We start from the raw sequence: 15,212 nt of genomic DNA, 5'->3' as shown, positions 1-15,212 counted from the left end.
GTTTATTCTCTGTGTGTGGGGGGGGGGGGGGGGGGGGGTATTTTCCTTCTTGTCTCATATCAGAGATGGGTAAAATGATCAAACGGTGAAAATCTCTTCTTTTTTTTAAATCATGTTTTATTCATCCAGGACAAACCCCATTACTTGACTTCACATCATGATCCTGGGAAAACACGGCAATAACAATCCATAGAAAACCAGTGAAATAACAACATAAAACCTCTCCGTTTGAACAACACAGTATTCGGGAATCGAGTTTCAACTCTCAAATACAGTGTAACATCAGCAAAGAAGTGGCAAGGAAGTGAAAAAGAAGAGAAAGAGAAAAGAAACAGGGTGCAGAGGAAGCAGGGAGAGACAAGCCGAGATAAGGAAGGAAGGAAGAATTGGAGGAAAGAAAGAGAAACAGGAGGAGGGAAGGAAAGGAAGGATGGAAGATGAATAAAGGCTAGCCATCACTAAGTTACATATCTAAGAGTCGACAGACTATCCAAGGGGAACACCTACAATATGAAAAACACAACATCCACAACATCCAATGCTCCCTCTTTTCTCCTCCTCCAACCTCCTTCTCCACCTCCTACTCTTCCTCATCGAATGACGCGACTCCCGACGAGCCTCTGTCGGAGAAGAAGCTTCTCTGGCTCTGGCAGGAGTGCCACTCTCTACCTTCCTGAAACACACTCCCTTCTTCGTCTTCCTCTTCCTCCTCTCCAAGAGACTCAGAGTGAGAGGTTGAATAGCAGGAGTCAAACCTACTGCTTCTGAGCCTCGGCCTCCAGTCAGGCTTGTGGACGATACAGACACCTCCACCGGTCTCTAGCTGTGGTACAGGCTGATCCTCGCCATCCACTAGTTCCCCCTCTCTGGGGAATGGGCTAGCCCGGTCACTCTCTAGAATAGGCCGGTCGTTTTGCTGTGGAGCTGGGTCATTCTTAGATGTGGGCCTATCACAATGCAGGCTGTTGCTGCTAGAGCCAACGGGAATGGTTGAGCTGATAGAGGGTGGAACTTTAATGCTGCCAACCTCAGCCTGGAATGACACTCGGGGCTCGTGATTGGACGTTGCGGTGTCTGAGGGAGGAGCAAAGAGTCAGAACACCTGGAGATGGATGAGAAGAGAGAGATGGAGGGATGAGAAGAGGACGAGTGAGGGACAGGGGAAGGAAAGAAAGAAGAGAGTGAGGGATATTGGGGCATAGCACCGAGTCTAGGGGCTCTATTCAATCTGTAAAACTGATGCGTTACAGATCCTGCAATAGAAATGGAAAGGTCATTTCCGATTAAGCCGGCATATACAGTGTTTACCATGAACACAGTCTCCACTAAAGCAGGAACACTGCCTTTAAATTTCAATCGCGCTGTAACGCTGAAATTCCATGATGCGGATTGAATAGAGCCCTAGCTGGAAATGATGATCGAACCACACATGATGAGATGCATGACATAGATATTGGCTGTACTTCTGCGCAAAGTGGGTGTATGTGATTACCTGAGCGGGTAGAGAGTGTGAGTGTGTTTCTGTTGTTCTGGAGAAACTCTTTGTCAGCTTCCTCCTCCTCCTCATCATCATCATCATCCACAGAAGCCCAGGCTTTCAGCTTTGCCTCAGCGATAGCAAACTGCTCTGCCACTCCTGGAAATGGACACACAAACAAATAGGACAAATATAAACACACACAGGCTAAAAACAGGACTGTTTATTTTCACCCAAAAACCTTACAGCACACATCAAGCACGGGAGAAAGTGAGACACAGACAGACAGACAGACAGAGTTGTCTCCGAAATCATTAGAAAGTGAACAGGGGAGAGGCTGTATCACCATGGGGACACTAGGAGACAGTGAAGTGACAGTTGGAAGAGAGTCTAATTGGCTACCATCTGTTAGGCTCTCATAGGACAGGCCGTCATCGCTTAGGTGACACAGGAGGAGCACAGATCTGAGCTGTGACATATGCAGGGGTTAGAGAGGAGCTGTGGGACAGGTGTAAGGATGACGGGGGGGGGGGGTCAAGCCCACACACAAGTACGTACGAACGTACGCACACAAACACATGGTGGTGGTCCACTTTACTTTTGATCTAATTGACCCACAAATCGTCAGCGTGGACGTCATATGCTAATGACTGAAATCCACAGAGTAAAGTACTGTACAGAGGACACATTCCTGATACGATCTGAGACATTGGTTATTAAACACCCTTGACTGCAGATTTAGTTGGATAATAGAAACAGGTGTATACATCCTCTTGAAAAATAAACTAAAAGACATAAGCTGAGATAAGATGCATTCAAATATATTAAAAGAGGACAACATTAAATTGCTATAAATTGGTGTGTATCAGCGGCTCTACTTTACTGGCTAAGTTGGTGGAGGGACACACACCTGCAGCGAAGCGCGCCTCCTGTTCCCCCTCAGTGAGGTGGCAGTAGGAGTTGAAGTGTGTGTGGAGGGGGTCCGTGGGGGAGTCTGTGGGTTTGGGCCAACCCTTCCACTCTATGAGGTGGGCAACCCTGCCACCCTGCAGGGACGTGGGCTTGGTCACATGGTCCTTCATCGCCTGGGATATGCCTGGAGAGAGAAAAGTATGAGGCCTGGGTTAAAGAGAGTGTGACCTCTAAAAATGCTGGGTCCTGGGTCCTTCAATCTGTAGTGCTGAAGATCAGCACTATAGCGCCATTGAAATGTCAAGTTAATTTCCGATTGTGCCGACATATACAGCCTTTACCGCGAATGCAGTCTCCGTGAACGCGGGAACATTGCCTTTAAATTTATATTGTGCTCCAGTGCACGTCTTCAGCGCTATGGATTGAATCGTTGCGCAGGATTTGTATGTATGAGATGAAAGTGAATTAGTGTGTGTGTCTCTGTCTTTCTGTCCCTTACCATTTAAAGAGGATCTGGCCAGAGCAGCAATCTCCTGGATGCTGACTGCCTTTCTCATGTCTGAAGATTTTCTTGACTTGGGGATCATGTCAGCTTCCTGAAATTTTAACTGGAAAAAAAAGCAGTCATGCTCAGTATGTCACGTACACCACAGCACTTAAAGTGTTTTCTATAGTAATGTTGTAGGCCAGGGATGGACAAGTTTGATAGGGGTGGGGGGGCCACAAAACATCTGAACTCATCGTGGTGGGAGGCAGGGGCTCGTGATCCTGCGTACCCACCCACATCCATGCCCCCACCTTGTGAGCAAAACATTTTAGCGGCTTCTCTGTTGACAGTGAAGAGAAAAAAATAGACGTTTTAGAGTTCATTTCCTACAAAACTACACATTTTGCCATTTGTCTTTGGAAAATTGTGAAATTTTAGAACTAATTTCATGCAATTGTACTTATTTTACCATGGGGCGGAGATATTTTTCAGTTTTATAGCTTATTTCCTGCAAATCTATACATTTTGCCATTTGTCTTTGGAAGATTTTGAAATGTTCTAACTAATTTCATACAATTCTACACATTTTGCCATGGGGCGGAGAGAAATGTTAGCAGTTTTTAATAGGATATCAGAGTGAGAGTGACTAACAAAAAACTCGACCACCTTTACTCCACACACAGAGATGCATACAAAGCTCTCCCCCGGCCCTCCATTCGGCAAATCTGACCATAATTCTATCCTCCTGATTTTAGCTTGTAAACAAAAACTACAGCAGGAAGTACCAGTGACTCGCTCAATACGGAAGTGGTCAGATGACGCGGATGCTACACTACAGGACTGTTTTGCTTGCACAGACTGGAATATGTTCCGGGATTCATCCAATGGCATTGAGGAGTATACCACGACAGTCATCGGCTTCATCAATAAGTGCATCGACGACGTCGTCCCCACAGTGACCGTACGTACATTTCCCAACCAGAACCATGGATTAAAGGAAACATCCGCATCGAGGCTAGAGCTGCCGCTTTCAAGGAGCGGGACACTAATCCGGACGCATACAAGAAATCCCACTTTGCCCTCAGACAAACCATCAAACAAGCAAAGCATCAATACAAGATTAAGATTGTATCCTACTACTCTGATGCTCGACGGATGTAGCAGCTTTTACCCGCAAGCCATAAGACTGCTGAACAATTAATCAAATGGCCACCGGACTATTTACATTGACCCCCCCCCCACCCCCCATTTGTTTTGTACACTGGTGCTACTCGCTGTTTATTATCTATGCATAGTCACTTCACCCCTACCTACATGTACAAATGACCTCTAACCTGTATCCCCGCACACTGACTCAGTACTGGTACCCATATATAGCCTATTTATTGTTATGTTATTGTGTTACTTTTTATTCTGTTATGCTTTGGTATTTTTTGGTAAATATTTTCTTAACTCTTCTTGAACTGCACTGTTGGTTAAGGGCTTGTAAGTAAGCATTTCACTGTAAGGTCTACACTTGTAAGTAAGCATTGCACGGTAAGGTCTACACTTGTATGTAAGCATTTCACTGTAAGGTCTACACTTGTATGTAAGCATTTCACGGTAAGGTCTACACTTGTAAGTAAGCATTTCACGGTAAGGTCTACACTTGTAAGTAAGCATTTCACGGTAAGGTCTACACTTGTAAGTAAGCATTTCAAGGTAAGGTCTACACTTGTAAGTAAGAATTTCACGGTAAGGTCTACACTTGTAAGTAAGCATTTCAAGGTAAGATCTACACTTGTAAGTAAGCATTTCACGGTAAGGTCTACACTTGTAAGTAAGCATTTCACGGTAAGGTCTACACTTGTAAGTAAGCATTTCACGGTAAGGTCTACACTTGTAAGTAAGCATTTCAAGGTAAGATCTACAGTTGCTGTATTCGGCGCACGAGACAAATAAAGTTTGATTTGATCTGTATATATATATATTGTCTTTGGAAATGTATCCATGAGCCTACAAAAGGTTGGACACGAGGCAGCCAGTTGCCCATCCCTGTTGCAGGTTCATGGACTCAAATGTTGCTCAGAGCCCAGTAAGATATCATGACATCGATTATTCAATTGTGTCTTTTATGAAGCAGCGGACAATGGCGCATCACGTGCGTGAGAATGGCGAAAAGACCAGAGACAATCCTGTGTGCGTTTCAGCACGTGGACAGCAACCGCTCCTCAGAGCGTATGATGGCGCAGGAGTTCCATGACTTCCACTAACCATTTAAAACAGTTCAAATATATTTACATATTGCCTCTATGATAGTGTATTTTACAAGCAAGCAGTAGGCTACGCACGTTGTTGCATGTTGTAAGAAGGTAGGGTCCATCATAATTTGTGGGTCAACTAACAGTAACATCTATGAAAAAGCGCTGCCTTTTTCCATGAAGGAACCATGGAATCGTTGGTACGAAGTCTGCAAAGGACAACTCCACCCTACCTCCTCTCGTTGTCGCCCCCCTCTTTCTCCTCCACGAAAAGTCAACCACATATTGGACACGAAGAGACGCCGTATCACCGCGGAACAAGACAAGGCATTAATCAACCCAACAGCTTGTCTCTGCGAGTTTTAACGCTGCTAATGACTATACTGCCGCGACAGATGCCAAAGAAACGGTAAGCCGGTGAAACCATTTGGCTCAAACGGTTAAACTTGAGGGAGTCCAAGAGACCTGACAAACATATGGCACGAGGCAAGCTCAATAGGCTAGTGCTGTGTAAGCAGCTCGAAACCCCGATCTGTTCAACCTGCTGTGAAAGGCTACGATCCCCATTAAAATAGAGATGCACGTGTGCGTCTGGAGTCAGGGGGTCAGCGATGTTAGCCTCCTTTATTTATACTTCAATAACAAAGTTGTTATTTGGTGCACAGTCCAATACAAAACAGAGGGCTCTGGTCTACACACGTTTATAAATCTTTGGCCCTCTAGATCTAGGTGCAACAGGTTGAAAATGAGACAAGGTCACCGACAATGATGGCGAGCTTTATTGGCCCTGGGGGACAAAGAAGACTTTAGGAATTGGCTGGAAATCAGTCGGCCCTAAACTAGGCTACACGTGGTTGACATGACCACGCTAATACCAGACATTCCTAAGCAGATTTGCGCTTAAACAGCTAACAGGAAAGCTGCCACTTTTGAGACCATGGCACGCACAGATGTGCTGTATAATGACACCCATGCTGACAATATGTGGGTCAAATACAACGTGGACCAAGACCACCATGGCCATGTTTATCAATATCTCTCTCTTTCTGTCTATGTGTGTGTGTGTTTGGTTTTACTATCCTTGTGGGGACCAGAAGTCCTCACAAGAATGGTAAAACAAGGACATTTCGCAGGTCCTCACAAGGAAAAGGGCTATTATAGGCTAAAGTGTTAGATTTAGGGCTATAATTAAGGTTATGGTTAGGGGTTAAGGTTATGGTTAGGGGCTAACGGTTAAGAGTTAAGGTTAGGAGTTAGGGAAAATAGGATTTTGATTGGAAATAAATGTATTGGTCCCCACAAGGATAGTAAAACAAAAGTGTGTATGTGTGTACACGTTTTACTATACTAGTACCAGAAGTCTTCACAAGAATAGTAAGTAAACCAACTAAAAAGGCTATTTTAGTTAGTGTTGATTTAGGGTTACAATTAGGGTTAGGGTTTAGGTTTTGAGTTATGTTTAGGGTTAGGGTTTAGGTTGAGTTATGTTTAGGGTTAGGGGATAAGGTTAGTGTTAGGGGTTAAGGAAAATAGGATTTTGAAAAGTAATAAATTATTGGTCCTCAAAAAGTCCTTACAAGTATAGCATCTGTCGTTCTGCCCCTGAACAAGGCAGTTAAACCACTGTTCCTAGGCTGTCATTGAAAATAAGAATGGGTTCTTAACTGACTTGCCTAGTTAAATAAAGGTAAAATAAAAAATAGTAAGTGTGTATGTGTGTGCGTGTGTATGGGCCTATACAGGGCAGAAATATAGAACTTCAAGGCAAAATGAAGAAATGGAGCATTCAAACAAATAACCTAATAGAATATGCATGACTGTCCTTGTTGATAGGCAACAGCACCACTCTGTAAAGGGGATTACATGTATTCTTGGATAAACATGAGCCTAGCCATATGTTCGACTTGGCATAGTGTAAGCAGCAAGGAAAGATGGTGATATGCGAGCTCCCACGCGCCTATTCAGCACCCACGCGTCTTTTCAGTACAGGGACAGATCAATGTAGGCTAATTCCATCCATGCTATTGTTTCCTTGGGTTCGATCGTGCTAAAGACTGTATTGCTTTATTTAACCAAGCAGGACAATCATTGAGAACACATTTACAATAACGACCTATTGTAGGGTAGGCCTAGAACCCAAATGTCTATAGCTCAATAGGTAATATGTCATGTATTCTGTTGTGTTTGGAAATCATACTAGCAAACACGGTCGCTATAGTGCTATTACAATAATCCCATAGTATGGAATAGGGGATAGATAGGCTATATAGGACCTATGGACTACTTTTATTTTTGACACCTCGTGGTGTGTTTAATCTACCGTAGGCCTACCATAGAAAGGGATAAATAAGCATGCCGTCTCTGAGTAGAATTGATTTACCGTGAGGCCCCTGCCTGTTCACGGGTGAAATGACATGGCTATTAACAAAGAACGAGGCCGACAGCGGACATCATACTGTGATTGATGGCACGGTAATTGCCAGGAGAAATAAATAACGCCGGTGCCGGTGTTGGTGTACACCGTGTGGCTCGAGCAGAGGATGCGGCATGTCTCCAAGCAACGGGAAACAACATCTGCATATCAATGACCCTGACTCGGGAGAGGGCTTAGTAACGGGCTCCGGTTAACGTTACAGAGACTGCCGCATTGTCATAAAAAAAGCCAATTAAAAGGGATAGAAAGCATGTCGATCGGTAAACAAAATATAGGACTTTACTTAGGGAATAAAGGCATGCAAATAAATGTCGGTCACACACATTAGCACCTACCTGTAAACCGAATAGAGGTTGCGGCACCGTCGAGCGTCGCACATGATCACAATGAGCTTGTCTCAAATCCCATTAACAGATGCTAACGTGGTGCCCCGTGTTGTTATTTCCCACGGTTTTTAAATTATTTCTCTTGTAGCCTAGCACAAAACGCCCGTCTTTCACACTACAAGCCTCAGGTTGTCGCCCCGCGATATGGGCTGCTACAGCCTACCTATATGCGCTCCGTCCAAATTGTTGGCACGCGTCATCGGCGAAAGGCGGCGTCATAACCAAATCTGTCCCCCTCCATCCAATTCTCTTCCCTCCTTTTAAAACATGTTGCGAAATATTTTTTGGAAACTATTACTGCTCTGTTGTCTGTTAATGTAGATTACGTATTTGACAACATCTAATTGGAGACTAAAATTAGCACTAATTGTAGGCTATCGCTTTTATAACCAACAAACCTGTACATCTGGTGGTTAATCCATTTTTAAAAATCCCTTCACCGGGACCCTGATGATCACAGAGGGGTACCAAAGCAGGTACCAAGTCAATGTGCAAGGGTACGAGGAAGTTGAGGTAATCGAGGTAATATGCACATGTAGGTAGGGGTAATGGTGACTAGGAAATCAGGATAGATAATAAACAGAGGAACAGCAGCGTATCTGAAGAGTGTGAACGTGTGTGAGTGTGTGTGTAGAGTCAATATGCATGTGTGTTTTGTGTTTGTATGTGTTTTAGATTTAAGAGGATCCCCATGAGCCGATGCCAATGGCGACAGCTAGTCTTACTGTGGTCCAACACATAACGAAAAAGACATTACAACTGACATACATTTAAAAACATTAACATGTAGTGTGTGTGTGCAAATATCAGTTACACATACATGGCAATACATAAAGTTGGAAGTTTACATGCACCTTGGCCAAATACATTTAAACTCCGTATTTCACCATTCCTGGCATTTAATCCTAGTAAAAATTCTCTGTTTTAGATCAGTTTGGATCACCACTTTATTTAAAGAATGTGAAATGTCAGAATAATAGTAGAGAAAATGAGTAATTTCAGCTTTTATTTCTTTCATCACATTCCCAGTGGGTCAGAAGTTTACATACACTCAATTTTTATTTGGTAGCATTGCCTTTAAATTGTTTAACTTGGGTCAAACGTTCGGGGTAGCCTTCCACAAGCTTCCCACATTAAATTGGGTGAATTTTGGCCCATTCCTCCTGACAGAGCTGATGTAACTGAGTCAGGATTGTAGGCCTCAATGCTCGCACACGCTTTTTCAGTTCTGCCCACAAATCTTCTATAGGATTGAGGTCAGGGCTTTGTGATGGCCACTCCAGTACCTTGACTTTGTTGTCCTTCAGCCATTTTGCCACACCTTTGGAAGTATGCTTGGGGTCATTGTCCATTTGGAAGACCCATTTGCGACCAAGCTTTAACTTCCTGACTGGTGTCTTGAGATGTTGCGTCAATATATCCACATAATCTTCCTACCTTATGATGCCATCTATTTTGTGAAGTGCACCAGTACCTCCTGCAACAAAGCACCCCCACAACATTATGCTGCCACCCCCGTGCTTCACGTTTGGGATGGTGTTCTTCGGCTTGCAAGCATCCCCCTTTTTTCTCCAAACATAACAATGGTCATTATGGCCAAACAGTTCTATTTTTGTTTCATCAGACCAGAGGACATTTCTCCAAAAAGTACGATCTTTGTCCCCATGTGCAGTTGCAAACCATAGTCTGGATTTTTTGGAGCAGTGGCTTCTTCCTTGCTGAGCGGCCTTTCAGGTTATGTCAATATAGGACTCGTTTTATTGTGGATATAGATACTTTTGTACCTGTTTCCTCCAGCATCTTCACAAGGTCCTTTGCTGTTGTTCTGGGATTGATTTGCACATTTTGCACCAAAGTACGTTCATCTCTAGGAGACAGAACGCGTCTAATTCCTGAGCGGTATGACAGCTGTGTGGTCCCATGGTGTTTATACTTGCATACTATTGTTTGTACACATGAACGTGGTACCTTCAGGCGTTTGGAAATTGCTCCCAAGGATGAACCAGACTTGTGGAGGTCTACCATTTCTTTTGATTTATCCATGATATCAAGCAAAGAGGCACTGAATTTGAAGGTAGGCCTTGAAATACATCTACAGGTGCACCTCCAATTGACTCAAATGATGTCAATTAGCCTATCAGAAGCTTCTAAAGCCATAACATAATTTTCTGGAATTTTCCAAGATGTTTAAAGGCACAGTCGACTTAGTGTATGTAAACTTCTGAACCACTGGAATTGTAATACAGTGAAATAATCTGTCTGTAAACAATTGTTGGAAAAATTACTTGTGTCATGCACAAAGTAGATGTCCTAACCGACTTGCCCAAAAAAATAGTTTGTTAACAAGAAATTTGTGGAGTGGTTGAAAAACGAGTTTTAATGACTCCAACCTAAGTGTATGTAAACTTCCGACTTCAACTGTACACACAACAAGTAGGTGAGATAGGGGAGAGGTGTTGCTTTATTTGTTCTTAAAAAAAACAGGTTTGCTGTTCACTCACACTATGTAAGATGGAAGGGAGTTCTATGTTCTCATGGTTCTGTATAATACTGTACGTTTCCTTGAATTTGTTCTGGACCTGGGGACTGTGAAAAGACCCCTGGTAGCATGTCTGATGTGGTAAGTGTGTGTGTGTCAGGGCTGTGCGTAAGTTGACTATGCAAACAATTTCGAATTCCTAACACATTGTTTCTTATAAAAACAAGAAGTGACACAGTCAGTCTTTCCTCAACTCTTAGCCAAGAGAGACTGGCATGCATAGTGTTAATTTTATCCCTCTGATTACAATGAAGAGCAAGACGTGCCGCTCTGTCCTGGGCCAGCTGCAACTTAACTAGAATTGTCTTTGCAGCACTTGACCATACATTATGACTGAACAATAATCGATATAAGATAAAACTAAAGCCTGCAGGACTTGCTTTGTGGAGTGTGGTGTCAAAAAAGCAGAGCATCTCTTTATTACAGACAGACCTCACCCCATCTTCACAACCTTTGAATCTATATGTGTTGATCATGACAGTTTACACTCTAAGTTAACACCAAGTAATTTAGTCTCCTCAACATGTTCAACAGCCACACCATTCATTCCCGGATTCAGGTCTAGAACTTAGGGAATGATTTGTACCAAATACAATGCTCTTAGTTTTAGAGATGTTCAGGACCAGTTTCTTACTGGCCAACCATTTCTTAACAGACTGCAAATCTTTGATAAGGGTTTTAGTGATTTCATTAGCACTGGTTACTGATTATTTTATTTTATTTTTCATTTTTACATTTATTTAACTAGGCAAGTCAGTTAAGAAAAAATTCTTATTTTCAATGATGGCCTAGGAACAGTGGGTTAACTGCCTGTTCAGGGGCAGAACGACAGATTTGTACCTTGTCAGCTCGAGGGTTTGACCTTGCAACTTTCCGGTTACTAGTCCAACGCTCTAACCACTAGGCCACTGTTGCCCGGCAAGATATAGGGTTTTAGTAACTTCATTAGCACTGGTTGCTTATTATATGATATGGTTGAATCATCAGCATACATGGACACACGTGTTTTGTTTAATGCCAGTGGCAGGTCATTGGTAAAAATAGAAAAGAGCAGAGGGCCTAGAAAGCTGCCCTGGGGTACACCACACTTTACATGTTTGATATTAGAGAAGCTTCCATAAAAAAAAACTCCAAGTTCTATTAGATAGACAGAGGTTGAAAAGCACATAACACATACATTTTCTCAACAACAGGTTGTTGGGCTCCTGAGTGGCGCAGCGGTCTAAGGAACTGCATCTCAGTACAAGAGATGCCACTGCAGTCCCTGGTTTGAATCCAGGGTGCATCACATCTGGTTGTGATTGGGAGTCCATAGGGCAGTGCACAATTGGCCCAGTGTCGTCCGGATTTGGCTGGGATAGGCCGTCATTGTAAATAAGAATTTGTTCTTAAACTGACTTGCCTAGTTAAATAAAAATAAATGGTCAAACATATCAAGGCTGCACCGATCAGTACATGTTGAGTGCCCTTCTCTATAAGCACGCTGAAAGTATGTTGTTCATTTATTTACAGAGAAATTGTATTTGGTCAAACCCAATTTTTCCCAACAGTTTGCTTAGAGCTGGCAGCCAGCTGATAGGTCTGCTGTTAGAACCAGTAAAGGCCACTTTACCACTCTTGGGTAGTGGAATGACTTTGGCTTCCCTCCAGGCATGAGGACAAAGACTTTCCTCTAAGCTCAGATTAAAAACATGACAGATAGGAGCGGCTTTAGAGTCAGCTACCATCCTCAGTAGCTTTCCATCTAAGTTGTCAATGCCAGGTTTGTCATTATAGATCAATAATCATTTTTTCAACCTCTCCCACACTAATTTGACAAAATTCAAACTTTCAATGCTATTCTTTCATTATTTGTTTTTTAATGTATGAGTGCTCACTGGCTCACTGTTCATTGTTGGCATTTCCTGCGTAAGTTTGCCAATAATTGCCAACATCAAATGGTTTTGAATTGAATAATCCATCGGATTCAATGAAAGATGGAGATGAATTTGTGTTTCTGCCCATAATTTAAAGTACTCCAAAGTTTTTATCACTGATCTTGGCTTCATAATACAGTTTCTTCTTCTTTTTGTTGAGTTCATTCACATCATTTCTCAATTTGCAGTAATTCAGCCAGTCAGATGTGCAGCCAGACTCATTAGCTACTCCTTTTGGCCCATCTCTTTCAACCATATAGTTGTTAAATTCCTCATCAATCCATGGAGCCTTAACAGTTCTAACAGTCAGTTTCTTAAAAGATGTATGTTTATCAATAATTGGTAGAAGCAATTTCATAAATTAATCAAGTGCAAGAATTTGGAATTTTGACTTTCCTGGATATAGCCACTATACTGTGATCACTGCATCCAATGGGTACGGATACAGCTTTAGAATAAAGCTCTTCAGCATTAGTAAAAATGTGATCGCTACATGTGGATGATCTTGTTCCTGTAGTGTTTGTAAACACCCTGGTAGGTTGATTAATAACCTAAACCAGATTACAGGCACTGGTTACAGTGAGAAGCTTTCTCTTGAGCGGACAGCTTGATGAAAACCAGTCAATATTCAGGTCCCCATCACATACACTATCAAGCATTTCACACATATGATTTAGATACTGACTGTTAACACTTGGTGGCCTATAGCAACACCCCGAAAGAAAAGGCTTTAGATGTATCAGGTGAACCTGCAACCACAACACTTCAATAACACTTGACATAAGATCTTCTCTAAGCATTACAGGGATATATATACAGCAACTCCTCCCCCATAAGCATTTCTGTCTCTTCTATAAATGTTATATCCTTGTATTGCTACTGATGTATCATCAAATGAATGATAAATTAAGTGAGTCTCAGAAATAGCTAATATACTGTATGAATGTTATCTGATGTTAGCAAGTTATTGATTTCATAAACCTTATTTATAAGGCTACATATTGTATATTAAAATGGGCTATTTTCAGCCCTTTCCTGGGTAGCTTATCAGAGATGGACATAATATAGAAAACAGCAAACAAAGCTATACATTCATCCGTCCATTAATCAGTTGGTGTGCGTAAGTGTGTGTGTGCTGCGGGGTTGAAGCTACGAACCCATAGGCTTGGTTCACTCAGGATGTACAATAAACAGAGTAGCAGCAGCGTATGCGAAGAGTGTGAAAGTGTGTCTATGTGCGAGTGTTAGGAGTGTCACTCGGCACTCTCCACTTCAGCCCCGTCGATGTGAACGGGGGCGTGCTCAGCCCTCCATTTCCTGTAGTCCACGATAAGTTATTTTGTCTCGTTGACGTTGCTGCCAGGTCTCTGACCTCCTCCCTATAGGCTGTCTCATCGTCATCAGTGATCAGGCCTACCACCGTCGTGTCGTTGGCAAACTTTATGGTGTTGGGAGTCGTACCTGGCAACGCAATCATGGGTGAACAGGGAGTACAGAAGGGGACTAAGTATGCACCCCTGAGGGGCCCCCGTGTTTTGTGTCAGCGTGGCAGATGTGTTGTTGCCTAACCTCACCACCTCGGGAGGCCCGTCAGGAAGTTCAGGATCCAGTTGCAGAGGGAGGTGTTCAGTCCCAGGCTCCTTAGCTTTGTGATGAGTTTGGAGGGCACTATGGAGTTGATCACTGACCTGTAGTCAATTAACTAAAAGTCATTGTCTGAGAGATTTACATGGTTACCAAAACATCACCCCAGGGTAAGCTTGCACGAAATATAACCCTTATTTAAGTGTATCTAAAATTCCAAGGGAAAAATTTATGGTGGAAAAATGATTGGAATCATTTCCGTTTGACCGCTAAGTTTTATGGGTGTTATGACACCTCCACTGTGGGGTTCTATAGACAGCTACAAATCATAGATGAAAACCCTCTTGGTAAATAGTATGGTCTTCAGCTTATCATGAGGTATGCTAACTCAGGCAAGCAGAACCTCAGGACTTCCTTAATATTAGAGATTGTTAATAGCTGGTGCGCAGAGACCCACCACCCCTCCTTGAGTTTATCCGACGCTACCGTTCTGTCCTGCCGATGTATAGAAAAACAGAGCTAGAATTAAATTTTCCATGATCACATTGTTAGGACAGTCTTGAACAGAGATTGTCCCGTTTATTCTCCAGTGATTGCACGTCCGCCAATAGAACGGAGGGTAGAGGCGGTTTATCCACTCGCCAACGTAGTCTCGTCCGGTATTCTACACGCCGGTCTCGTCTCTTTTCGTGTGTCAAGGCTTTGTGCCTGGTCCGGGATGAGCAGTATGTCCGTCTCATTAAAAGTAGAAATCCTCATCCAAACACAGTGCCTGAATTGCACATGGACACCTGTTTAAATTCATAAATGTTCATGTGACATAAGGATGTCATAAGGGTTGTAGGTGTAATAAAGCCTATGTATACAAGCACCAACAGGTTAGAAATTAATAATGGCGGAAATTAGTAATTGGAACAAAAAACATTTTTTCTGTATAAGGCTGTGGTAATGTTCAGGATAGATAAACAGTTTATGTGAACTGAAACGACCAACACCAGAAGAAAAGCATGCAGAAACAATATTGAACTACATATTTTAAAACGATACCATCTTTGAGGACTAACACTCAAATAACAGCCATGACAACATGCATAGAATTACAGATAGCTTGCTTCAAAACTGCAAACTTCTCTCAGCTCAACAATCTTTCATTGCTGAAAATTTGATTTACAACAGCAAAATTCTCTTCACCACCAATATACCCTTCTAGCTAACAGGCTGTTAGAGTTAACACTTC

At 42.7% G+C, this 15,212-nt stretch overlaps 1 protein-coding gene across 2 annotated transcripts in view; it reads right to left on the bottom strand.

The window, feature by feature from the left end:
- fam131aa (family with sequence similarity 131 member Aa) overlaps window positions 1–8,172 on the bottom strand; it is an 8,190-nt gene extending 18 nt beyond the window's left edge. Inside the window, exons 1-5 of one of the 2 annotated variants that reach the window (XM_020467536.2) lie at window positions 7,886–8,137; window positions 2,889–2,997; window positions 2,388–2,573; window positions 1,493–1,636; window positions 1–1,074 (exon numbers count right to left, since the gene is read on the bottom strand). The exon at window positions 1–1,074 is cut by the window's left edge and continues 18 nt beyond it. In XM_020467536.2, coding sequence (XP_020323125.1) covers window positions 581–1,074; window positions 1,493–1,636; window positions 2,388–2,573; window positions 2,889–2,976 — 912 coding nt within the window. In that variant the 5' untranslated portion in view covers window positions 2,977–2,997; window positions 7,886–8,137 and the 3' untranslated portion in view covers window positions 1–580. Of the gene's footprint in view, window positions 1,103–1,492; window positions 1,637–2,387; window positions 2,574–2,888; window positions 2,998–7,885 lie in introns of both variants that reach the window. The other variant, XM_020467538.2, reaches the window with a different exon arrangement.
- Window positions 8,173–15,212: the final 7,040 nt, after the last annotated feature.

The sequence above is a fragment of the Oncorhynchus kisutch genome, linkage group LG30, assembly GCF_002021735.2.
Source record: "Oncorhynchus kisutch isolate 150728-3 linkage group LG30, Okis_V2, whole genome shotgun sequence".
Lineage (NCBI taxonomy): Eukaryota > Metazoa > Chordata > Actinopteri > Salmoniformes > Salmonidae > Oncorhynchus > Oncorhynchus kisutch.
The sequence above is the reverse complement of the archived record's forward strand: the minus strand, read 5'-3'. Positions and strand labels throughout refer to the sequence as shown.